The sequence below is a fragment of the Theobroma cacao genome, chromosome 3 (genome assembly GCF_000208745.1).
Source record: "Theobroma cacao cultivar B97-61/B2 chromosome 3, Criollo_cocoa_genome_V2, whole genome shotgun sequence".
NCBI classification, from domain to species: Eukaryota; Viridiplantae; Streptophyta; class Magnoliopsida; order Malvales; family Malvaceae; genus Theobroma; species Theobroma cacao.
Window position 1 is genome coordinate 34,451,260 of NC_030852.1, and position 27,026 is coordinate 34,478,285.

At 35.3% G+C, this 27,026-nt stretch overlaps 4 protein-coding genes across 6 annotated transcripts; 3 read left to right on the forward strand and 1 right to left on the reverse strand.

Moving 5' to 3' along the window:
- On the forward strand, positions 8,462-10,263 carry LOC18606586. The gene has a single exon (XM_007040279.2). The coding sequence runs from the start codon at positions 8,667-8,669 to the stop codon at positions 9,831-9,833; it is 1,167 nt and encodes a 388-aa protein (XP_007040341.2). The 5' UTR covers positions 8,462-8,666; the 3' UTR covers positions 9,834-10,263.
- On the forward strand, positions 11,856-17,313 carry LOC18606587 (monodehydroascorbate reductase 5, mitochondrial). 2 transcript variants are annotated; one of them, XR_001927213.1, is made up of 18 exons: positions 11,856-12,047; positions 12,175-12,352; positions 12,470-12,569; positions 12,676-12,753; positions 13,075-13,146; positions 13,435-13,553; positions 13,674-13,758; positions 13,861-13,950; positions 14,251-14,352; positions 14,559-14,648; positions 14,744-14,824; positions 15,176-15,247; positions 15,320-15,414; positions 15,535-15,623; positions 15,714-15,776; positions 15,858-15,898; positions 16,646-16,942; positions 17,050-17,313. XR_001927213.1 is itself a non-coding variant. In XM_018118083.1 (17 exons), exons 1-17 carry the CDS (start codon positions 12,038-12,040, stop codon positions 16,775-16,777), a joined length of 1,497 nt encoding a protein of 498 aa, XP_017973572.1. In that variant the 5' UTR covers positions 11,856-12,037; the 3' UTR covers positions 16,778-17,060. The 2 variants fall into 2 exon arrangements, 1 of the variants encoding a protein (XP_017973572.1); XM_018118083.1 differs by having other exon boundaries at positions 16,646-17,060.
- Positions 18,173-20,744, forward strand: LOC18606588. Of its 2 annotated transcripts, XM_007040284.2 has the most exons (4): positions 18,173-19,076; positions 19,498-19,542; positions 20,003-20,078; positions 20,181-20,744. In XM_007040284.2, the coding sequence occupies exons 2-4, from the start codon at positions 19,537-19,539 to the stop codon at positions 20,483-20,485; spliced, it is 387 nt and encodes a 128-aa protein (XP_007040346.1). In that variant the 5' UTR covers positions 18,173-19,076; positions 19,498-19,536; the 3' UTR covers positions 20,486-20,744. The 2 variants fall into 2 exon arrangements, with proteins under 2 accessions (XP_007040346.1, XP_017973573.1); XM_018118084.1 differs by lacking the exon at positions 18,173-19,076 and having other exon boundaries at positions 19,216-19,542.
- On the reverse strand, positions 23,414-26,848 carry LOC18606590 (1-aminocyclopropane-1-carboxylate synthase). Its single transcript, XM_007040287.2, has 4 exons — positions 26,400-26,848; positions 26,143-26,274; positions 25,871-26,031; positions 23,414-24,857 (listed from the first exon to the last, which is right to left on the reverse strand). The coding sequence occupies exons 1-4, from the start codon at positions 26,544-26,546 to the stop codon at positions 23,861-23,863; spliced, it is 1,437 nt and encodes a 478-aa protein (XP_007040349.2). The 5' UTR covers positions 26,547-26,848; the 3' UTR covers positions 23,414-23,860.

Genomic DNA, 27,026 nt, shown 5'->3' on the forward strand with positions numbered 1-27,026 from the left:
GCTCAACATATATATATATATATATATATATATATATATATATATATATATATATACTTACCCTAACATGGCAGAAATATTTATAGTATTAGAGAGGAGGATATTCTGCATGGCAGTGGATTTTTCTAGGGTCACTGCTGCAAATTACAGAGGATTAATTACCAAAAGATAAAAAGATAATGTTAACCAAACAGAAACAGAGAGATACTGGTACTAGTAATATTTCTAAGGAATAATTTCATTGAGGTGAATACAAATCAAACCAACTCATCCATACCCAAAAAAAGGGGTGTGACAGCAAACCATTAAACCAACACTTTTGTGAATCTTGAGAAAGGTTTCGAGATGCTTGTGTTTGGCCCCCTTCATCATCAAAAAGCAGATATGATATTTACTATTAATCATGTCGGTTTACCCTATGTTTCTAGCTGCAAGTATATCAAGCTCTCTGCAACCTTTGATTTCTTCTTTTGGTATACTACTTTTGTTTACAAACAGGCTGGTCATCTTGTTTAAATTCTAAAGATCTCTAATTTTTGCAGGGAAAATGAGAACACATTCAGGTTTCGTTCGGTAAGATTGAAAAGTTTTTTCGAAAAAAAATTTTAGTTTTCTTTTCTATTTAGAAGGGAGTAAGCTTTTACCAAAGGGAATCACATGTTTTCTCTACTTTTTTAAGGAGTGGTTTTTAACCTCTTACGACCCCAAGTAATTAGGGTTTCCCTACAAAACAAAAAAATTGGTTTCTCAAATAATAGGCAAATATCCAATCACTTGTACAATTCCCAAATTGGATGTCTGCAAAGTAGTTAAGGATTACAGAGGCAAATTCCTCAAGAAAAGAGCATTGTAAAAATTTTTTTCTTTTAAAAAAGGAAATTAAGTTCATAAAATTTACAGCTATATCTTATTTAATTAGTGATGGGAGTTTAAGCTGATGATCAGGGCTTTACAGAAAAGTCCAAAGACCGTTTATGAAGAATGCAGGGAGATGTGGAAATACAAAGTTTATAACAGAAGGAATGATTGTAATACAAGGCTCTCATTCAGTTAGGGGACAATTGGAGACATGATGAAAATGAAATCACTTAATTTTGATTTTTCCTTCATACTTACTTATGGGGATATATAAATATATAATACATATCAACTATTTTCAGGACAAGACCTCATTTCTAATTCTTTATTATCATTATTCCTTTTTCATTATTGTTTCAGTAGTCCTTGATGACGGTTGCATCACGTAATTCATGAATCCCGAGTCCCATATATATATATATATAATTAATCTTAGATTGCTCCATTAAAAGGAAATAGAAATAAATCAAAATAAACCATTAGAGTGATGAGAAGGACCAACATAAAGCTTGTTTTCCTCTCCTATATTGAATATAATTACTGCAAGTTATATAGATTCAGATCAGTCTATGAACTAAATTTGTTTGACTAATTTCTTTTCTTTTTTTGCTTCATTAACCAGAAAAGAAAGTGTTGATTGTATAGGAAGAGTTCCAATACGTAGCATGGTTAATATCATACAATCCAATTGGTTGTTTGATTTACAACAACTCTCCTTGATAAGACCCATCGAAATGAATTCAAATCCCATTTTGGGTTAACATAACTTAAAATTTAATCATAAAAATTTTTCTCAATGCCCATTAGACTCGTTTCAGTTTTTCAATCAAAAATTAATTCATTGTTTGCTCTTTTATTTGTTTTTTTGGGAACCTGCTGCCTCCTTTGGGAGGTGGAGCTTGTTCAAGTCCTTACACCTATTCAACATCAGCTGGATTGCCATCTACTTGCCCCTTTGTTTTCTACTCTGATAATTCAATTAATCATAAATCGTATAATAATTCACCAACTTGTATCTCTAAGATGTGTAAGTTTTTTCCTCTGGAGAGGCAGGACATAGTTTTGTATGTATATAGACCAAAATAAATCAACATAGTTGAAGTATGTATTCGATTGGGATGATCAGAGAATCGTTCCCTATTTACCTGACATCATTTTGGATACTCTGATAGATTCTGATACGTTAAAGTGTCCTTGTTCTTCGTTTTCTTGATATCATCCAAAGACAACATTATGTTAAAGAGGTAATATTATAGCTAGGAACTAGGGTGCTATAGGATTAATTATATAAATGTGTATTATACTCAATGATGGGCAGAGTGTAATGTACACTAGCAATGATTAAAAAAAGGTTATTTCGTATTGTGACACATCAAGAAATTAGTTAGGACATAATAGAAAAACTTGGGTATTTTTCTGAATCTGTATGGGGTTTGTTAAGGCATGACAAACGTGTACGTAGATGGACAAATAAATATTTTATATATATATATATATATATAATAGATATAGATAAATGAAGGGAGGAGTTTGTGGAGAGGGTGAAAGCGAAGGAGTTTCTGTTGATTGATGCGAATCATCCAACCACATTTGATGTGAAAAATGAAAGGAAGTGACTTTTGCTTGGATGCATCGCAAGCCAAACTTTGAAAGTAATATACGAATCATTTTTAAAAAAGACCTTTAGAAGGGGAGGGGCGGAATTGAAAAGTGGGAATGATTATACTTAGCTTTAAGGAGGAGCAATGGAGTGGCAAATGGGCCTACCATTGGGAATTTAAGAACTGATTAGCAAGGAAATATTTGGGGGACGTTGCCTTTTAAAGCATGGTTGGTTAAGTTATTAAGTCATGGATGTAATGTCTCTACCATAAGCTATTTTGCTTAAATGTGGTCCTCATGGGTTTTTAACCCCTTTGTCTTCAGTCTTCACCATTAATTTAATCAAATAATCCAATCTTCTTTCTCACATACACTATGTTTTTCAGTTTTCACTCTTCAGTCCTGCCCCCACCATCTATCTTCTCAAGGACCTTTTTCCAACTTTGGTGCCCATTCTTACCCTTCCTGCTCAATCCTTCCATGGTCCCCCATTTCTTGAAATAGTCTTTCAACTTTAAAATTCTCTCTCTTCCTCCAATTTTTTTATTTATTTTGGCCATTGAAGATAGAATTGATAAGAGAGTGTTAAGTATATATATTCCCCAATTCTGATGATGTAAGCACATCTCTATTCTATAGTTCACATAAACTTAAGTAATTCTATGAGTAAATCAAGATTTTAGAACTTTCCAACAAGGAGAAGCTGTGATGTTTGAATTGATGCCCCATGTTCAATTCCAAGTAGGTTTAAAGTAACTGGAATAATTCAATAGATTTTTGGCCCTATCTAGTGAAAATGAGAAAATTATTATTAAACAATGACACCAAGTGATTGCGATAGTCACGGCAAAAGTTGGGAACCCAGCACATGTTAAAGCGGTGGGAGGGGCTTAAAAAGTGTGTCGATGGCATGCCGGCGGTGATATCTCTTAAAGCACCCTAGCAATGGTCAGGACTGAGGAGACATGAGAAAAATCTAAAGTGGAAATCAGAATCTCGGCAAAAGTTCTTTTACTCGAAACAACGGCCTTTTTTATGGGTCACAGGAGAAATCAACTGCATACACACGGCTTTTGGGTCTAAATCTTGTCTTCTGAATATGCAATGATGACCCACTGACTTCTTGTTTCTGACAAGGGGATGCTGGCTTTTCTCCAATGACCTCGGTCTCATATGGCCTCGGCATGTCAAGTTGTAAAGATGGTTTTGGTACAAGAAACATCAGAACAAGTGACTAAAAAACGACCCTGGCAACGGCATGTCTGATATACTGATCCATATTCCATAGCTTGCATCTACCAGGACTGCAATGCACCTGATATGGGTTTGGGCCAACCGAAATGAATTCGAACTAGTTTAAACCCAAGCCCCACATTGTTCCAGGCTTCCAGCCCAAGCCCAAAGATTAGCCAGTGGAGTTGATAACAAAATTCAAGCCATCCAAGATCTAATCATCTTTGTGTCTCTGTCAATTTGCTTATCTTGATCAAAGCAAGCACCTCTACAATTCTAGATCTAAAACCATGCCCGGCAAGGTGAGCCTGGATGTGATATTTGCAGGCTCTAACCGCCAACCAATTCGTGACAATGTTCGGAATCTAATTTTGTCTGGGAGTTGGGATTAAGAACATGGGTCATTGCCTCAAACCCAGTGTGAGGAAGTGACCAAAGGTCACGTGAGACCCAACCTCTCTGCTTCGAGATCAACTGGCAGTTTGACTCCCACCAGTTTAATGGAATTTGGACGCTTGTGCCACGAGCTTGTTGTTGTCACCATGTCCTATCCAAACCTACCAAAACTGACTTGACAAAAACCAAAACCTTAGTATATTGCTGATCATGGGTTTAATATTCCACTACTACTACTACTACATTAAAATTAGAGCTCTTAAAAAGATATAATAAAACCGGTTCTTTCGATCAACGATGGAATGGAAGTGACCTCATGACAAACCAGACCAAAAGTGACTAACCCAAGGGTTGATGAATTCCACGATATTAAAGACTAAGTGCATGTTTAGCTTAATTTTTTTTAACTTATCTACCTCTTAAAAGTAAAAGTCAGATCAAATATAATTTTTTGAGAAACTCTTAAAAAAATGTAGCTTTTTTTTAAGAACAAAATTAAAAAAAAAAAGCTTAAAAAAAACCTCCAAAGAAGAGCTTTTTGTTCTCTTTTTTTTAAATAAAAGAGCATTTTTATTTTTGTTCAAAAAATATCTTCATTTGTTAAAAATAATTATAATATTACCCTCTTAAAAAAAATACATTTTATGATAATTTTAACAAAAATTATAACTTATAAAAAAGAACGTATAAAAAGAAATTTACCAAACAACTTTAGCTTAATTTTAAAAATTATTATTTTTCATAAAGAGCTACATAATAGCTTTTAAATTAAAAAAAAATTCAAGCCAAACAGGCTCTAAAACATGTTCCCAAAAAACGCATTTGTTCTGCTATAACGACTGGTCCGGCACGTGATTAATCATGAAATTAATTACCATACAGTGTCTTTTTCTCTGTTATTTGTTATACTACTTTATATATGAGATCATAAATTTATAACAATTAATCTAGTAGTAATTTTTAAGAGAATAAAGTTAATTATTGGGACACTGCCAAATCAACTTAGCAGTTTTCTGTAAGAGATATAGAGGAAAATGCAATAGACAAGTTGTTGAGAACAGACATAAATAGGACAAATCATAAAGTTTCAGTTCTTTTTTTTAAAATTATTTAAAAGTAAGAATTACTAGAAGCTAAAAGCTTTGGAAACAAACCATTAAACTATAGGACAAGCAATTATGATATTTAATTTTGGATTTCTTTCATAATTCTAGTGCTAACACTAAAAGAAAAAAGGGTTAATAGCAATAAATCATAATGCCATATGGGGTTAGCCATCTTGAGGTGAGTTATTTTATCCGTTTTTCTCTTACTTCACTTCATCCGTTAAAGGTACTTTTTCACCCAATAAAAAATATAGAAGTAGTTGACAGTTATCGCGCTTTTGTAACGGTAACGGAAACTAAAAGTAATATTTTATTGCGGACGCAGAGATGCAAAGTAATATTTTATTTAGGATGACACGTCAAATTTATATATCTGTGTTTTTAATTTGATTACAAACAGTCAAAAAAATAAAAATCTCTCATGTCTTAATGATTTCCCACAAACGATCTTATTCCTAATTTCTTGCCACGATTATCGATTCATCAACCTCATGATTAAAAACAAATCAACGCTCTCCATCATAACGCTGTCATGGTCTTATTGTTTTATGGAGAGTTTGGAAGTGGCTAGGCCGGCTGAATCTCACGACTTCATATTGAAAAGTAGCCAAATGGATGGTACTGCTGCTTACATTATTTAAATAATCACTTTTTAAGGAAAAAACATGGTTATCCTCATAAATTATATATATAGTTCAAGAGACAGTGGCGTGGTCATAACTCTGCAAACATGTTGACTTTAGACAAATATCTCATCTGATTTGTGTCATACTATGATGCTTTAGATTAGATTGAGAGCCCATTAATTATACATTTGGCCCAAAAATCAAACAAAAACTTTTATTTTTTAATTCAAACTTTGGGAATATTGAGCACGTTACCTTATTAACAATGACCCAAATACATGAAAACTGATCAATAATTTGTTTCATTTAGTTTTGACCATGAATTATGTGTAAACCTTAAAAGTTGAATTTATAATTAAATTACTTTGAAAAAGAGTTAATAATATTATAGTTTGTTTTTGAGAGTGGGGTTTGGGAGGATAAACTATGATGGGAATAATCTCCAATTATCATAATTAGAAAAATATTTTAATTTCATAATTCTAGATGTTAATTTAATTTAATTAACTTGTTTAGCTAAAGAGCTTAAATGGGGACAAGAAACTAAAATTAATTTTTGGGCCACCATACGAATGAGTTAAATAAAAGATTAAAGGCCCACAAAACACTTCAAAGTCACCAACTAAATAGTAAATGGTGCCCCGTATACTTTAACAATAATTGGCCAAATCCATGACACATCAAATCTACAGAAAATCCGCGCCGTCTAAATTGCCAGCTAAGCCCCCTTCTTGTGGGGACACAACTGAAAATCTATCAATCATAAATATATTAGGTACAGAAAGCTGAGGTGACGGCCGGCGAAGAGTTTTTGGTGGGAGACCGTAAAAACTGTTAGAAGATCAATCGGCTAAATGAAAGTGTGATCGTGCAGACGCGTAGTAGGGAATCAAAGCGGAGGAAAAAGGGGGGCCTTGGGTCCCATGAAATGACGCGGTCAAAGATACATGCTTCTCTTGGCCTTTTCTTTTTTTAATATTTTATTTTGAAGTAGTTTTTAATTTTCCCTTTTGGGTATTCGACACTGGAGACCAGGCCCCGGGGGGCCTAGACTTCGTCTATCTGGCGCAGAATATCTACGCGTCCCACGCCGCGATCAACTTGCTCCAATTTGTCACTGAATCAGCAACTCCTTCAAATTATGGCCCTTCACTTCGGCCTAAAACTACCAAATTGCCACCGTATTTTAATGGCTGTCTATTTATGCTGCGTCTCGCTTAACTGGTCTCTTGTTTAAAGCTAGCATGTGAAATTCATGGTGTCATGAAAAAAGTGGACAACAGTAAATAAAAATTATTTAAAATTTTAAGCGTTGAATTTATATCATAAAAATTGTTTAATTTATTACTTCAAATTAAATTTTGATAATTTTCTTTGTTATGAACAAAATCTATAATTTTCTTTTAAAAGATTTTAGAATCAATATGCGAATTAAAAAGAAGATGGAACTAAATAATGTTAATTAAGGCACAAGAGTAATGAAAGCAGTTAGTAATTTTCAAAATAATTGTCGTTACTTGAATTTGTTGTAGTTTTTTTAATTAAATGATTTTGAAAATAACTAACTTGATTAAAATGTTGAAAATTTTCAATATAATGCCTATCAACACTTTTTTTTTTTGAAAAGTACCGATCAACACTTTTAATAAGAGAAAAAATACATATTCACTTTTCATTAAAAAAATTTATGTACCACAACCATAATAAATAATTAAAGTTGTATATCCATGGTTTATTTCTATTTTTCCTTTTGATTTACTTGGATTGAATATAATTTGAAAGGAAATATAAATCATATTGTATATCATTATTATAAAGTCAGAATAGTGAAAATTTGATGTAATTATATACAAGAAAATTTTGCTTATTAATAATTGGTCGAGAAGTGTATCTTCTCCACTACTTAAAATAATAGAAATATCTACTATTTCATTCTAAAATAATACATGTACTTCCAATTAAATCTAAGACCAATATTTGTTCAAATTATTTTTTTAATAAATTCTCATTCATCTTCCCTCTCAATTCAAGGTCATTAAAATCTTCATATTTTTAAAATTAGTGCTATTTACTTCAACATGTTTCAATATTTTAACTATTTTGTATAAAAAATAGTACTTATTAAGATTGAGTTTATGAATTATTTCTTAAAAAGTTTACGAACTCATAAAAAAATTGTTAAAGTTGAATGGATGTATTGTTGTTATCAATAATTAAAGCAAAACAAATCTAAAATAAATTGTATTTTTTACCTTTTTACATCTTATACTATCCGAAACATTTTATGGTTGAGTTTTCATAACAAATTAAGAAAATAATCATATAAGTTATAGTTATATCGTGTAAATTTCTTAAAAGAAAAAAATAGTCCAGTTCTAGATACATATAGTTGATCAAGCTGCAGGGAAAGTGAAGAACATTAAACCCAAATTATTATTTTAATGCAAAAACCATAGAGGTTATTAATTTGGCAGTAATTTTTAACTAAAATTGGGAGCATGAGTGCATAACACCTAGAAAAACTATCGAAATGTTGTAGATAAAATTTTCCAAGAAATGGGGGCACAACGGGAAACAAAAATAAACACCACTGGCATAGTGCCGAGTCAGCGTCCAAAAGAAGGAAGAAGAAGCGGTCTCTTCCCCGACAATTTATTTCCATGGATATCGCTCCCGTATATAACTCCCCAACCCTCCTTCCTTTTTTATCCTAACACACCACCCCTTTCTTACCTTTTCCCTTCCCGTTTCCACGCATTTCCATCCCTTTCCTTTTCCTCCCCCTCTTCAATCTCTCATTGTTTTTCTTTCTCTCCAAGGATTTCCCAAAAATTTTCCAACAGAAATGCCGGCAACCGAGTACCCAGGCTCCTTCTTGGGGCGAATCAGCATCAGGCGGAACCAAGTCATCGCCATGGATGGTAACCACGAGCAGGAGCTTGAAGACCTAGAGCTCTTCCAAAAGCACGTTTCTGATCGCTTCACCGAACTCTTATCTCCTCCGGATGACGCCCCTGTTGAGGCTCCTCTGTCAATTTCCTGGCTTCGCAAACTCCTCGACGTGTTTCTTTGCTGTGAAGCCGAATTCAAGGCTATTCTTTTGATGGGCCGTGACCCGTCTCAGATCTCCAAACCGCCTCTCGATCGCTTGATTCCTGAACTTCTTGACCGGGCCGTGAAGGCTTTGGACGTTTGTAATGCGGTTACCAACGGGGTTGATTCCGTTAGACATTGTCAGAGACTGGCGGAGATTGCCGTTTCGGCTTTGGACCAAAAACCAATCGGGGACGGACAAGCGAGAAGAGCTAGAAAGGCCTTGAATTCGCTGATGTCAGCAATGAACCTTGACGAGAAAGAAGGCGGCAGTACTAAAACGACGGAGAGGAGCTGGTCGTTTGGTCGCCGAGGTGGTAATAAAGATCGAGCCCCGGGGCAATTCAGGTCACTTTCTTGGCAGGTGGCCACGAATTGGTCAGCCGCGAAACAGATTCAGGCCATGACTACCAATCTCGTTGCGCCACGTGGAGGTGAGGCTTCCGGTTTGGCTTCCCCGGTTTATATAATGAGTGTGGTTATGGTTTTTGTTATGTGGGCATTGGTGGCTGCGATACCTTGTCAAGAGAGGAGCGGTTTGGCTACGCATTTTCCGGTTCCGAAGCAATTGAGCTGGGCCCATAGCATGATTGGGTTGCAGGAGAAGATTGGTGATGAGTGGAAGAAGAAGGAGAAGAAAGGGATGGCCGGGTTGTTAGAGGAGATGCAGAAAATGGAGAAACTCGGTCAGAGTTTGATAGAGTTTACGGATTCATTTCAGTTTCCTGGAGAGACAGAGAAATTGGAGGAAGCGGCTGCACAGGTTGCGGAATTAGCGGAGACTTGTCGGAGAATGGAGGAAGGATTGGTGCCTTTGCAGATGCAGATTAGGGAAGTGTTTCATAGGATTGTAAGAAGCAGAACTGAGTTTCTTGATGTGTTGGACCAAGGTGGGAAATCATCGGCGCCACTCGTGTAACTATGTTTGTGCATTTCTGTCAGTTGGTCTGACAGGCACTTGAAGTTTACAAAATTTTGAAGGTAATGGTTTGATCTTCCTAGGTTCAGTTTTCTTCATGGATGTCCCCGTCTATTTTGGCCCATGAAGATGGAGACAGATGAACCTGCAAGATATGGGGTTTTTTCTTTTAATTTTATTTACCAGAGTCTTCAGCCACTGAGGTTTTGGTGAAGCAAGCATTTCCTGTGTGAAATGCATCCCTGTTTCCTTCTAGTTTTGGCCTTTTGTTTAATATGTTAACTTTTATTTGATTTGAGTACAGAAGCTTTTCTTTTCAGGAAAATGTAAATACTCAAACTACTAGTATAACATTTTGTATTTGAAGGAGGAAGTGAGAGTTTCTCACTTTGCAGAAAGTAAATGTATGCCGTACGCTCTTCTTGCCCTAGTTTTTTTTGTCATGTCTCAGTTTTCTGATTGCAATTATGTGCCTTTAATTGGCTGCCTTAGCACGTCAAGCATCTTTCCAAAGTTGTCAACTTGGAACCTGGAAGCAGAATTGGGCAAGGCAATTCACTTGATTGGATGTTATTACAGATAAATATAAAAATTCCGATATTCATAGTGATGAGTTCCAGTTGGACATTGGGAACCATTTAAACAGAAGAAAACAAAACCTGAGCCAGGGTTGTCGAATGGAGGATAGCAACAGCTGTTTGTTTGACAATTGTTCGATTCCAACTCGGAAGGTGCGGTGGAATCTATTGAACCTGTGTGTATGATTTTCTAACTTTATGCAGCATTTTCAACCCAGAAAAATTTGCTCATCAACTTAGTCTGATATGAATCACTAGATGGATAATTTGGACCCCAACACCGGGACATATGGAAAAACGTATAGAGATAGAGGACTACCATTGAGTTCAAAGCTTTGAAACTCAGATTAGTCCAGCCATCCAGGTCCTTAATGGAAGATAAAGACTAGCTTAGCTTTTCCACTTTTCTGCTTACTGAATTTAGCTTCAACGTTCACTGAAATAACATCAAAAAGTACAAAAGTCAGTAGTGACTGCATCGCTGTCAGATGAGTGATTAAGAACCCGAGATGGATCTCCTTTAGCCATGACCCATTCTCCATGCTTGGAATAAAAAGGTAGTGGTTGATGGGGTGCCATAAACTACAAGTAATTAACCGCTGAAAGCTTGCTTAATGAGAGTTAACAATCCTGATTGGCAAATATGGATACCACGTTTAAACACTTTTAATTTAAAGTAATGGAAGGAACTTCTCTATAGTTGATTGGGCAAGTCGTACTAACATTTCTGCGTCAATTTTAGGCAAATGCAGTCTCCCAAATTTCATGTACATATGCAACAAGCTTGCTCAAGTCAAAGACTAACTCTTGACGTGTATACCCTTTCCAATTAATATTGATTGGGTGGTCCAATTTTCCACTAGGATCGGATATGCGTTCCCCTCACAAATGCAATGTCAATGCTAACTATTGTCGCTTGGAATTTGTCCAATGCTTTCATCTCTATTTTTTTTCCTGTCTCAAACACATATTAGCGCTAGTACAAATGTTCAAATTCTTCTTTTTCTTGTAATAAAAAGACTGCTCTCAATAAATTTTTGTGGTTTAATATTTTAAAAACCTTTTAAATTATTTAAAAATATTTAAATATTTTTTATTATTTTATTAATTTAATTAAAATAAAAAATATAAAGATTTAATTGAATGTAATAAAAAATAATTTATTTAAAATTTTTAAAATAATTTAAAAGCTCTTTTCAGATATTATATTAATTTTTAATTAATTTTTCATCTGTGAAAAAAATTAAAGAAAAAGGTTTTTCAAGTCTCCTGGCTACCCAAATCAAATGAGCACATGCTTTGTCAATTTTTAATTGATTTTTTAAACGTTGGAAAAAATACCAAAAAACTGAAAGCCGAATTTTACCGAATAAGACGACATCGTTGCAAGTCTGCTGGTTCCCTAAAATAAAATAAGCACAGACCTCGAATGGCGACATGCCACAAAATTACACCAACTGGCCACTCTTCGCTGAACAGTTGCCCTTTTGTCAAAGATCTCTGGCGCTGTCCCATCCTTAAACGGCCTAAACCAATCCAAATTGCCATGCCCCTTGGCCCTCTTCTAGGGCCAGAGCAGCCTCAATAATTAAATTATTATTCACCTCTCACTCACTACAAAATAACATGTTCCCAGGTCCATTCTCTCTCTCTTCTTCTTCTTCTCAAACAACTGCTGCTGCTACTGTTACTGCTGATCCTTTTTGGCTAATTTTCGTTCTTCTGATATTTCTACTTTTCATATTTGTATTTTGTCTCTACAGTTAGAAAAGCAATGGCGGGCTTATCGAACTCGCTTCAACTCAAGAACGGACTCGCTCTCTGGTGTCCTCGCTCTTCTTCTTTGACTCGTCCTCACCCTTCCTCTTCCATCCGATTCAATAGCTTCCACAGAAACTTCGTTGTTGCCTCCTCCTCTTCTTTTTCTAACGACAATCGCGAGTCAGTTTTTCCCAATCGAAGTTTTCTCTTTTTCAACTTTGCAATTTGATTTATAATTTTATGTTTTTATAACTTGATTGAATTTGGGTTTTTTCATTTTTTTTTTCTATATGATAGATTTGTGATCGTTGGAGGGGGCAATGCTGCTGGATATGCAGCAAGGACTTTCGTCGAACACGGAATGGCCGATGGCAGGCTCTGTATTGTATCCAAAGAGGTGAATTCTATATCCTATTTTGCATTTGTATTGATTCTTTTACTATTTATTTTACTTTTGAATTTAAGTTTAGTTTTTTCATTTTTTTTCTGTTAATGTTTTGCAGGCATATGCACCGTATGAGAGACCGGCTTTGACAAAAGGCTACTTGTTTCCCCTAGACAAGAAACCAGCTCGATTACCCGTAAGAATTTTCAGCTTTATATAGATACATTACTTTTTTTCAATCTGTACTTGAATTATGCTATTTTGTGCTTGTTTAAGAATTATGTCTAATTAAACGTCCATGAGTGTACATTGGGTCATTGGTGAGAGTATTTGATGTTTCAAAATTCAATGAATTTTGCTGTATTTATGTGATGTTAAATTGGAAATGTCTTGCAAGTTCAAGTGGTCAGTGATTAGAACTTTAATCTTTTTCTGGTCTTGTTTTCTGCCGGCTTCTAATTTTCATGCTTGTAATTGTTATGTCTGGGTATGATGGCTTTCATCCGAATCATCATAGGGTTTTCATACTTGTGTCGGATCTGGTGGTGAAAGGCAAACTCCTGAATGGTATAAAGAGAAAGGGATCGAGGTATTTCTTCTAACTGCTTTAGTTATTAATGTTTTGTCATGTTTAATTTCACTAACTATTTGTTATGGCCTCCTTGTTTAAGAATCTTTTGTTCTGGCCCTCTTCTAGGAAGTTACTTAATTGGAAATTACATTGCAACCTAAGAAACAAAATGTTTTTAATTAAATAGTGCATGAAGTGAAACTTTAAGAAGCTTATCCTAGTTTAAGTCTCTGGTTATGAAGGGCTACTGATGTTTTATATAATGTTATTTTTAATGTTTATTTATTGCTTCTTTTGTATGATTAGATGATTTATGAGGATCCAGTAACGACTATTAATATAGAAAAGCAAACTCTAACCACAAATTCTGGCAAATTGCTGAAGTATGGGTCTCTTATAATTGCTACCGGATGTACAGCCTCAAGGTATACTTATCAGTTTGTAGTAGCTTCCCATTTATTTGTCCTAGATTATATGCATGAATTGGTGAAACAGTACAAGAAGAAAAAAAGAGGACACTGATATCTTGACCATATTTATTTTAGATTTCCAGAGAAAATCGGAGGAAACCTTCCCGGTGTTCATTACATTCGGGATATTGCAGATGCTGATTCACTAATCTCATCTTTGGTACTTATAGTTTCTTCTACCCATATCTTTTTATTTCCTTTTCATGATGTTGCCTTGAACCCTCCTATATGGTCCGATAATAACTTCCATTTAATAATTTAGGAGAAGGCAAAGAAGGTGGTTGTTGTTGGAGGTGGTTATATTGGGATGGAGGTTGCTGCTGCTGCTGTTGGCTGGAAACTTGATACTACGGTATGAGTTCATTACATTTGGTAAATGTAATTGGTTCAGTTATTAATGAGACCAAAAAGAATAATTCTATTTCTGCTGTAGCTTTCCTTTAGATGGTCCAAGCTGAGGTGGCACTTTTGATAACTTGAAAAATGAAAAGTTTCATTGTGTTTCAAGACATGCATGTATAGAGATATGTACTCATGTGTGCCTGTGCATATGACTACATTATCTTCTATTTTGCATTTAAGGTTTGGTGATCTTATGTAAATTCTTTGACTTGCTGAGCTTTAATTCAGTTTCCTTTTGCTTCTAATGTAGATCATTTTCCCAGAGAATCATCTTTTGCAAAGATTATTCACTCCTTCCCTTGCTCAAAGATATGAAGAGCTCTACAAAGAGAATGGTGTCAAATTTTTAAAGGTACTATTTCTCTCTCTCTCTCTCTCTCTGTGACACATACCCTGCAATTAGTGTGTGTGTTCACTTATGCTTCAATAACCCATGCCTATCCACCTGGCTGCAAATTTCATTAGTTTGAAATTGGTTTTCAGTTAGTAGCCAGTAAACACCTGAATTTGATTATTACCCTGTGAACTGAGTTTCTGATATTGTTAACCACTGACCAGGGTGCTTCTATCAAAAACTTAGAAGCTGGTTCTAATGGACAGGTAGCTGCTGTTAAACTTGGAGATGGATCCACCATAGAAGCAGACACGGTAACCATTTTGCCATAAGTAAAATTTCTTTATTTGTTAATAGTGGTAGAACTGATCAAATGGCCCTTTCACCCTATATTTTCACTGTTCCACAGATAATTATTGGTATTGGGGCAAAACCTGCGGTTAGTTCCTTTGAAATGGTGGGATTAAATACCACTGTTGGTGGCATACAGGTGAGCATCATCTGTAACTTTTTTTATTGAATTATGTGCTCATTTATATTATCTATTAACTTATAATGCATAGTTATACATGTATCTAGTACAATGTGTGAAGTAATTTTGTATGTTATTATGAAATTGATGGTGCTCTATGCAGGTAACCAAGTAGTGTATGTTAATTGCAAAAATCATGCCTTGATGAATGTTGTATGTTTTCCATGTTTTCTATTCTTTATTGATAAAAAGACCACTAGACCACCAGCAGTTTATTTTCACGCCTTAACTTATAACCATAGTTGAGATATTGATTGTTTCTAGTGGAGTATATGGATATGATTATTGATGACTTTGCATATGAACCAGGTTGATGGTCTATTCCGGACAAGCATACCTGGAATTTTTGCAGTTGGAGATGTTGCTGCATTCCCCCTTAAGGTACAATTTTCTCAAATCAATAACCATTTTTCCTTTCAAGATCTGTAAGTACACGTGGTTTATCATGAACAGATGTATGACCGCATGGCAAGAGTTGAACATGTTGATCATGCTCGTCGATCTGCACAGCATTGTGTTAAGGCATTGCTTAGTGCTCAAACTCACACGTATGTGATGGTCTATCTCTTATCTTCCATCATGCCTAATTTCTAGGGTGTTAGATACACTGCTGGTGATTATCTTTCACTCTGAAATGTTAATAAGTTGCATCATTACATGTTTTCCAGGTATGATTATCTGCCATATTTTTACTCAAGGGTTTTTGAGTATGAAGGGAGCCCCAAGAAAGTTTGGTGGCAGTTTTTTGGGGACAATGGTGAGAATATCTTTCATGCATTTTTAACATTGCATTTATATGTATTTTTTATCTCATATTCAGCATTTACAATTATAATCTTTTTGGCAGCTGGAGAGACCGTTGAGATTGGGAATTTTGATCCGAAAATTGCTACTTTCTGGATAGATTCTGGTAATAGACTCTTTCTCTCTCCCCATTTTCCATTACATTTTTCACAAAGTATAATTAAACTTTTTCTCCGTGCCATTACAGGTAAACTGAAAGGAGTTCTTCTTGAAAGTGGAAGTGCTGAGGTATTTTTCTTTATAAGATTTCTAATTTTCCTTGCCAATTAGCATTGCTGGTTGATTAGTTGACACTGTTTACTAACAATGAGAAATCTGGGCTATCTCTGAGAGTAGTCTGACAATGTGCTGGAATGCTGAAAGTGTTAGGATGAAACTAGATGCATGGTATTCATACAGAACCAAGATTCCTAATTAAGAATATTTATAAACAGCTAAATATTGTATAAAGGCAAGTTTTTTCAATACAAATATAATAATATGTGGAAAAAGGAAGCTAAATCTGGATATCAGTTTCGAGTTGACCATGTATTTAATCAAAATCTAAATGATGCTCAAAATGGATTGTAGGAGATGCACTTGTTGCATGTAGGACCAACTTTCAGTAATAGATTGTATTCTTGAAGCATTCTGTGGTACTATGAGATGACAATGTCAAATATAGTATCTGTCTTGGCATTGTATACTGCAGAAAAATCAGTTTCTTAGTTAGGTTTAGAGGCTTCCAAAGAGGTTTGAAAAACTTTATTTTGTGGGGTTGACCAAATACTTGTTACCTATTTATCCTATGCAGCTTAGAGATTTGAATGGTTGCTAAATTTGAAGATGAAGTATCACAAACATGAAACCCTTTTCCAATATAATCTGAAATGCTGTTTTTGCTTTTCGATCGTTTCTCCTGTATCTTTTGTGCTATTTTATCTTAGGCTTTGCTTCCAAGGCTCTAATATGCACGACCATGCTGTTATGTTACAGGAATTTAAACTCCTTCCTGAACTTGCAAGGAGCCAGCCCTCCATTGACAAAGCCAAGCTTCAGAAAGCATCTTCGGTTGAGGAGGCCCTAGAAATTGCTAAAGCCTCCCTACTAGTTGGGCAGAAACCTTAGTTGCACGCAGAACCTCTCTGAGAAGTGCTGATCTCTGCACATAACCATCTTACAGTTACCTTCTTCAATATCCTTAAAGCAAGGGAATCATTCCTCCTAATAATATCTCGGAACCTTTCCCATTATTTCATGAACTAATTGTTTGAAACTAAGCATGACGGAAAGGTATAAAGTCTATTTTGATATGCACTAGAAATTTTGGTAGATGAAACTGCTTCTGGGCGGTTGAGGATCCAATAATAACTAAATGAGTTCCTTGGTTCGTAATATAGGGACTTTCCTGTTAACATCCTGATGTTTCAGACCAGGTAGTGGAAATGAATGCGGCTCCCAAGCATTGCTGTTCGGCTTAAATTGGTGGCCATTGCCGGATTTGGGCTGGCTACGCCACCTCCTTCGTACCTCCTAAATCTGTACTCTCGGAAGCCTATCCTTGTCTTCTTCCTGCTTAGATGTTACCCATGATTTTTGGCTCATCACAAGCATCACACACCCACACGATGCCGCAGTATATAAAAAGGAGAAACTTACTATTATTATACTCTGTCGACAATTAATCTGAATTTACTGAATAAAAAAGTTTAGTTTTTAACATTAAATGAAATTAAAAAATTAACAAATAAAAATGTTCTCTCAATATAAACTCAATCACGCACTTATATATCATAATGAATATAATTAATTCCATCAGATAAATAAATTAGCAATTATAATTTTGTAACAAGTGATTTTTGTATTTATATTTGCATAACATAAATAATTATTAATTAAGGGTTAACACTACTTGAGGTATTGCCAAACTAGTTAATATGTTTTTAAATTTTAGTTGAACTAAAATTTATTAAAGTATTATTACACATAAAATACTCAAATAAAGAAAAAAAAATACACTTAGAAGTGTTGACTGAATTGAATTTAGACATAGATCATCATAATTAATAATCTTTATTTATAAATAATTGGTGATACTTAAAAAATTTTCTCAACTATCAAAACATTTTTAAATTAATTTTTAATTTTTTTATTACATTCAATCAATTAAATAAATTTTTATAACTCACAGTTAATTAATTATTGTTAATTAAAATATTATTTATTATTTTATGTAACATATATTATAATAAATGATAACGTGACATGTTGATATAGTATGATGACAAGGTCATGTGGTATTTTTTACTCTCTATATCAATGTCATGTAAATATAAAATAACATATGATATTTTAATTAATCACAATTAATCAATTGTCCATTATAAGCACAAAAACTTGATTTAACATAATAAAAAATAAAAATTTATTTAAAATTTTTAATTAATTTAAAAAATTTTAAAACATTATATATATATATATATATATATATATTCTTTTTCCTAATGTAAAAAGGAAATAGATTGCTTTTTGAGTTATTAGCTGCGAAACCTTATATGACGTAGCCATGAAATTTTGTATTAGTTGAGCAGCCAAATGGAAAGAGAGTTGTAAATTATAAGAAACCCGCCAACGTTTCTGACATAAGATTTGAGTCATAGCTTGAATCATATCTTATTAAAAACAATAATAAAAAGAATAATAGATGATGTAAAAAGTAGTACAGTACAATCAATCAGTCCAAACATTACCCAATTAAAGCAAACAGTTGTGATTGGAGGACAGTGCTTTGGGTAATCATGAAAGAGATTCCCCATGTTTGTAATTTACATGTTAAATGATTTGTTTTAGCAACAAAAAAAAAAAAGAAAAGAAAAGGAAGAATAGTGGTCGGATATTAAGCCACAAATCAACATCATCTCCCTCAACATCCACTACAGCTATGGAAAATGAACGGAGGAAGACTCCGGATATCTTTGCCGTCCTTGACTAAATTATGGACTAAACTAGCAATAAAAAATGGTTAATCTCACATTAAATTAACTCTTTCTTTGTAAATCAAGTCATGGACTCGATTCACATATAACATCATGCAAGACAATATCTCTTTGGATTATCCCCACACCCCTTGCATTTTCGTATAATTTAGACTTTAATATTTACTTTTTCATGTAAGGAAAAAGCGACTGATCATTGATGCTAGAAATAGCATGCTTTAACATCTTTACATACACAAAAAAAAAAAAAGGAAAAAAAATCCCAGATTTATCAAGAACAGAGAAAAGTCCATTGACTTGCTCCATAAGTTTCAAGACTACAACGATGAATTGGTTCCTTGTTAGACAAGGCTAAGTTCCTGCTCCTTTTCCAAATATTTGTTTGTTTGATGACTGTTCTTGGCAGTTTTGTTAAACCTGGTAGATACCTGGTAAATCATTATTCCTACTCTTGTTCCTTCTGTTGCACAGTTTTTCTTCTTAAAATTTGTATCATGTAATAAATTTTATATTCTTTGTTTTTTTTTTTTTTAACGTATGAAGTAATTATTAGTTAAAATAAGAATTAAATGATAAAAATAAAAGAATATTGGAAATACAAAAATTTCCCCTTGAGGGGGTCCATAAATAAGGGTAGTCCAACCTTTCATGGTTTCTTAGTAAAGGAAACGGTCAGAATTCTACTTCTTGGCACGCTTTTTTTTTTTTTTTTTGTGGACCGGGGACGAATTGTTGTTTCCAGCCCTGTTCCTTTTTGTTACTTACTATCTATATATTAATATTCCTCTTCCTTTCAATCTTGCAATTTGCGTGTGTTTTGGGTCTAATCATTGTTATTGTTTTTGTAATTAGTCTGTTGAAGTCTTGGTCGCAGCTTAAGTCTGAACAACTATGAAGGTGAAGTTTCCTTCCCCTTAATCTATTCACCTCTCGGTTTCTTGGCAAGAGAATGAATCTTTCTTCACCAATTACCTTCTAACATCATTCATCTTTTGTTTATTACTTTTTATCTGCTATTTGCTGGTCTTAATGGAATAGAATAATAAACAATCTCTGCTTTGTTTCTCTCTATTTTCTTCCTTGTGTTTATAAAGATGGGTTTTTCATGCTTTCTTTCTTCTTTTTTTTTTAAAGTTTCTTCTGCTAATTTCGAGGCCAATTTTTTATGGGTTATTTGCTTTGCTTTTTCTCATCAACTCAAGTGCTGTATTATGTTGGCTGTGGCTCTAGATACTGTTGGTTTTTCACTTTTTGAGTTGAAAGGCACAAAGTTTTCTTTCTATTATGGAGCGGGACAGAGACGCTTTCTTGTCTCTCACTTGACAGCCACTTATCTTTTATCGTTCTTTTCTTACAGAAAGTTGTCTTGAAATTGGATTTACATGATGACAAAGGGAAACAGAAAGCCATGAAAGCAGTTTCTGGTCTATCAGGTAGTTAATCTAATCATCTGTTCTGTTCATCAGATGAGTTTTGTTGGCAATTGCTTGTCTTTATTAATATACATGTTTTCTATGTTCTGTAATGTTTTTCAGGGATTGATTCTATTGCCATGGACATGAAAGATAAGAAACTTACAGTGATTGGCGATGTTGACCCTGTTGACGTGGTCAGCAAGTTAAGAAAACAATGGTACACAGAGATTGTAACGGTAGGACCGGCGAAAGAAGAGAAGAAAGATGGAGGTAAGAAAGATGAAGGCAAGAAGGATGATAAAAAGAAACAAAGTGATCAGATTGATGAGCTTGTTAAGGCCTACAAGGCCTATAATCCTTACATGACTACACATTACCGGGTGGTGAGTGCAGAAGAAAATCCGAATGCTTGTGTTATCTGCTAAATTCGAGACCCCTGAAGAACAAACAGAGGATTTGGAACATTTCCATGCGCCAGTGAATGAACTTTGAAGCGTTCAAAGCCCCGCTTGGAGACCAACCCAGAAAAGGGTTTTCCAGTCCTACGCATAGTTTGATAATTACAAGGATTGGTATTTTACTGTTGTTCTCTATAGAACATGTTGTAAAAAGTGTAGAGAAAATGAATAAAATATTGGATTGAGAATCATTTTGGGGATAGTACTGGAACCATATTTTGCTTGATTTTTCAGCTGTACAGCTTTTTTTGTTTTTTCCTTTGGTTATGCTTAGGGGGCCATTTGATTAATCCAGGAACACCAGTTTCCTGAATACCAATTCAGGATTTGGTCATAAAAAAACACAGCAAATACCGTATTCCATCGCCTTTGATATCAACGCAAAGCCTTATCTGGAGGGTGAGGGCTCATAGGATGATGAATTGATGATGCAGGGGGTGGTATTTTTCTATTTGGAAGAATTGATACAAATCAACTAAACCACTTATCAATACACCAAGAACAGATATTTCTAACCCATGATTTAATTTAAATTAGAAGCTGTGGGCCATTCATCAGTGCCACAAACAAATTTGACTATCAATGGGAGCGATAGAGCACATTGGTTAGAGATCTTTTTTTGTGGCTGTGATGGGTAAATTATTTTTCCTTTGCTGACTTAAACGCTGGTTGAAGCTTTCGTTTGATGACTTCTGAAAGTCGGAACGGACATTTGAAAGGTGATGGGAAGTCTCTAGAAGTAGAAATTGTTTGCTCCCTTGTTTGACCAACTCTCCTGGGGTCAACCTAAGCCCAAGTTGGGAGCATTCCGGGTTTCTTCCATAACTTTTAATAACACTCTAATCATGAGCCCAAGTTGGAAGATTATAGCAGGTGTCCGGGAAGTCCACAAAACCGTAGGGAACAGGAATATGCTTGCTTCCTCGAAAAAGAAAATGGAAAAAAATTCGAAAACTATTAATAGATATAGTTCCAACAGTTTCCTGGACCAACTCAAGCCTGTTTATTTCTCAGAAAAATTATTTTGCGGATTATTATGTTTTGGATTCTCTTATTCTGACAAAACACTTGTATTAACAAAAACTGGTCAAAACCCCCTGAAGAAAAGCACAAATAGGATTCCAGGTTGCAGACCAAGTGGCCGAGTCTCCAAAAAGGATTGGTCTGTCTCATTCGACACTGTCATCAATACTCTGGAAAATTTTAAATTTATGTGCAATTATGCACTCAGGCTTCCAATATTGCTCATTAATGAATTAACAAAAATTGGTCACCCAAACCCGAAAACAGAAAGCTCAAATATGGTTGTTAAGGAAGTCAGTCACCCAAGTCTGGATCAAGAACAGGGCCGTAGACCAAGTAGCCAAGTCCTCATTTGACGCGGTTTTTACATGGGGAGCTGCCAACAAACCCTGGAAAGTATACTCAAGACTCCGGAGAATGATCATGAAATAGAAAGTAATCTTTTTATGTCATCTCCTGTGCCCTTATATTTACTGATATGGTCATTGAACAGTAACCTTTCCATTATACATAGCACATGATGTCATCTACTAGAGCATTAGTCCACCAATTTCCAACTAATCTTTGGTTGTTTAAGCAAACTCATCCTGATGTTCTTGCATCAGCACATCATAAATACCCTTCTGATGGCATGCAAATGACAATGACTGGCTATTAAATTGCAAAGAGATGAAGACAAGTGGAATATGAATGATAAATTAAACCACCGGATACCAACTTGTTTGCAATAATTTAGTCGTTGGATGACTCAAATCATGATTATGATAATTCATGGTTTGCAACTAAAAAAAAAAGAATACTGGACAAATTTTTTGTAAACCATTCCTCATGCATAGCCGTGAACTAGTAAACAGTGTGTTTCCAATAATTTTGTATGATTTCAAGAATCCCAAAAATAGAATGAAGAATTGAAACAATTTGCTGCTTCCAGTTCTCTCTCTCCTTTCTTTTCAGGATAATTGCATTGCTGGACTTCCTTCTCCTTCCCACCTCATTGCGTACTCTCTCTATCTTTAATCATCCAATGGTTGGACTCTCTAATGGGTCTTTCTTTTTCCTTCCTTGAAGAGGAAAAGATTCGATTCTATATAAAAACCATTGATTAGTGAAGCAAGCTGTCACCCTTATTGCAAGTTACTTACAGAAATCTCATTGTCGAGTTCAGTGAGCGTGTGCCAATTTTAGGAACTGGAACAGTAGTTGGTGAGATGTTTATAGCAACAGGGTCAATTTTCTCCAAGTAAAATTGATGTTTGAGCAAATTATATATATTTTTTTGACATGACATGTTTTCTCCATTTAATAATATAACAAATAACATATAAAGCTTCTTATTCTGCAATTTATATATAGCTCATTTAATTTATAAATTACAACGTATCCTACTTAGAACTAAACCGTTTAACATCCATACCTTTGAGCCTTTGTAAAACATGCACTTGTGGCCTCTGCTGCTCCATGTGCACCAACTATGGCTTATTCCATCCCATAACCGAATAGCACCATCTTTAGATGCAGTAACATACATGCTACCAGTAGAAGAATATCTCACGTGATATATGGCTCCATTAACACCAATCTCTGGGGGACTTGCAGATAGATAACATTGGAATGTATTAACATCGATCGTACAAGTGTGCTGCTGGATGATCATTGCCTGCTAGAAGGAAATCATTATATGTTATATATTACCAATGTCATATGATTTCATGGGTGAAATATTCTGTAATGAACGGCTATGTACAGACTATTTTTGCACTGGCTTTTCAGTTGAGGAATTACATATTGAACTTCGGATTCTGTCCTATAGAAATATGCAGTGACCACAATGTTTTAAGAGCAACAATCATAGTAATTGCTAGGCAAAAGAAATTTTAAAAATAAACCTTTATTTTACACATTGATAATTAGGTTCACCATTACAAATCAGAACTAGACATTTTTTGTTGCAGTGATCTAACAAACAAAAGAAAACAACCAACAATAGTATACGTGTGCGCACAAGCATTGCTCACAAGCATATTGAATAAACTTCCCTCACTTGCACTTTTGCATGAGGAAAGACAAAAAGTTTACAATTGTTGAAGAAAAAGGATAGCGATCACGAAACCAAGGAGTCCCATGTGATAGAGAGTTTCCGCCAAATGGATCGTATATGCGCACGGGGTCATCTCCATGGGAAACAATGCAGCCGCCGATCCTCTAATTTACAGATCAACGTAAAACACAACTAAGATAAAGTTTCTAGCACGGAAGGAGGAAAGAAAGATTCAATCCTTTCCTAGTAATATATATAGTGGCGAAAAGCCGTCGTTCAGCTTAAGTCCTTGCTCGGACCAGAGGCGAGGTCGGTAAGGGAGAGTGAGGAGACATGATGCCTGGTGACGTGATGAAATCATCCTTTCTTCGAGACAAGCTGAGTTTAAGGCTGCTTCGCCTGCATAGTTTGCTACGAGGAACCATGGCCTCATTGTTCTTAAGCATAAAAGTTCTGATTCTCATCAAAGCAACTTCCACGGTGTTGTCATCCATGTTAGCAAAACAAACCCTGAACCAACCTGGCTCCTGGCAATGGAAAGAAGAACCGGGGGAAACATTGAGCTTAACTTCTTTGATTATTACCTGCCACAAATCCATTTCGGCTTTAAATGTCTTCTCTTTCAGGAGTTTACGCAGATCCATCCATATAAACAGGCCAGCATTGCTCTGCAAAGAACCAATGCCAACTTGGGAAAGGCTCCAAGTGAAATACTTGTGCCTTTTGAATAACCGCTCTTTGCTTTCCACAATGAAACTCTCAACAAAATCATCATCTGATAGCATTGATGCAATCAAATGCTGAGTTTGTGAGGACACCAGTCCAAAGCTGGACATTTTGCGGGCACAGCTCACCACAGCATCATTGTATGAGTACACAATGCCAACCCTGAAGCCAGGCAAACCCATGTCCTTCGAAAGACTGTAAACAATGTGGATGAGATCACGATTGCATTCGATGTCTTCCTCTATAATCTCAGAAATGCTAACGAACTCAGGCTCCATGAAAACTGTGGCAGAATAAATCTCATCGCCGATCAGGTGAATGTTCTTTTCATTTATGAAGCTTACAATACTCTTCAACGTCTCTCTATCCAAGATAGTACCCAATGGGTTTGATGGGTTGGTTATGAGCAAACCCTTGACTCTGAGGTTAGCTGCTTGCGCTTGTTCATATGCAGCTTCCAATGCAGTTCTAGTGATCTTGAAATTATTGGAACTCTCACAATCGACTGGAACAAGCTCGACACGCGTTCTCCACCTCAAGTCGCGATCAAATCTGCAGAAGGAAAGCCAAAGTATTTGAGTAAACCAGGAATTACACCGTGAAATATCAAAGTAATTACAAAAAAATTAGTAATTCACTTTATTTCCACCTTCTGTAATTAGTCAACTCCTCATAAAAGCCTTAATCCCTTCGCTTACCTGTTACCCTTTATTAGTAACACCTTAAGTGTCTATTTCATGCATCCAGCTGTTATGCCTCGGAGTTAGGCCTAGGATAAATAACAAGTAGACTAATTCAAATGAAAATGACTACTCAACTTTCTAAAGATTATAACTGTCCCACTGAGGGGAGGTGAGCCTTATCTTTATTAAAGAAAATTTTTCAGTTTTTATTTTTGCTAAAAATCAGCAAGAAGTGTTTAATTATTGTCCTCCATCCTCCATACAAAGTTCTGAAGTTTTCCTATGCTTATTTAAGAGTATCTGTCTGTACTTGATAATAATATATGTCCTTCGCATGATTACCATCAATAATACACCGATGGGGCAAGAGCTAAGAAGTGTGCGACATCAAAACAAAGAGACAATGTTTCTTTCATGACTCCCATCAGTTAAAGGTTCATCGAAGAGAACTGGGATATCAACAATTTTTCCATTCAGAAAAAAACGAAGGGGGGGGGGGGGGGGGGGAAGAGGAAAATACCGAGTTACCCAGACTCCATCCCCTTTGAACCAATCTCAGGCGGCGACGTTGTCACATTTGACATTACTGCTAAGTTGACTAAACTAGATTAATTAAACTAATCTTATTCATAAATTAATTGTCAATTAGCAGTTCCTCCCCCTTTCTCCTTCCTTTCCATGTGTGGGTGGGTATGCGGACAAAGGTCAAGGTTGGTCATTATAAGATTGAAGGAAAAACTCAACTCAAGTTGAGCAATTCAAATTTGAGCACTTGTACTCATCTAATTTCCATTTTCTAGTCATGTAGTAATTCTTTTTTAAACAAAAAAACCCAAAAAAGATATTTAAGAATGAGAAGAAAATGTTTAGATGATGCATTACCCTGGATAATAAGGAGTAGGAACCAGGAATGCTTCACCAGGATCTGCCAAACAGAAGGTAACCATCTCATGAGCTCCGGTTGCTCCACCGCTCATAACAATGCGGTCTGGATCAAATTTTACTCTGTCTCCCCTCACTTTCCCCATGAATTTTGCAACAGCCTGTGGTAAATCACACAAGTTTGATTAAGTATTACTTCAATTTAACGAGATTAATCAATAAAACGTGCCTTGAAGTAGATTCAAGAATAATTCTGTTATGGTTTGCCGTACTTTTCTAAACTCAGGCATCCCATGATAATCCTGGAAAAGTGCAGTCTCCTTGAATTTTCTTACACCTTCTGGACTGCAGAGGGAGGCTTCTGGGTGTTTCATGAGCCACTTTTGGAAGAAGTCAAAACAAAGCTGGAGATGCAAAGAGCAGGAAACTATCAGTTTCTGCTGTTCTTTTTTTCTGTTATAAACTTTACCAGAGTCCAGAGCACAGAAAACAATGATACTTTACAAAATTCCTGGAAGTTACTAGGTACCTGATTCTCAGCAAGACCCATCTGAATGACTCCATTAGGTCTCTCTGTAGGATGAAAAGGATTTGTCTCGTATGCCTTCCAGCCATCAAAGTAAGGGGAGTTTTCACCATGACCATTGCCAGTTGCTATCTTAGACATGGCAACCATTTTTTCCGGCTTGAAAAGAATTAGTCTTTCTAGTACAAAGAATAAAAAAGCTTTTGAGAACTAGCAAACGAGAAGCTGCAGAGAAAGAATAGATTCGTTTGGTGTGAGAGCGTTGGAAGGAATTGCTTGCTGGAGCTTTTGTGGGTTTAAGCAATTGCGAGTTGTTTGCCTGCTCGGTACTGATACGTGCCTATTTTTTTTATAGTGTTGATGACACCTGTTGACGATGGCTAGGGCCAGGGTCGTATGAGAAAGTGTCATGAAGGAGGAAGAGGCCACCTTTGACAAGATTCTGGAATTTGGTAATCATTTTTAAAACATTAAAATTGCCATTAGAGTTAGAAAATAAAATAAAATAATTTGAACTTGGATACCTGCTTTTTAGGACAAATGAGTTATCCATTTGACTTCACAACACGATAGGCGACAGATGTTGTAAGTATTGTCTGTTTAATTAAAGTAATCCTCAACTAATTTACT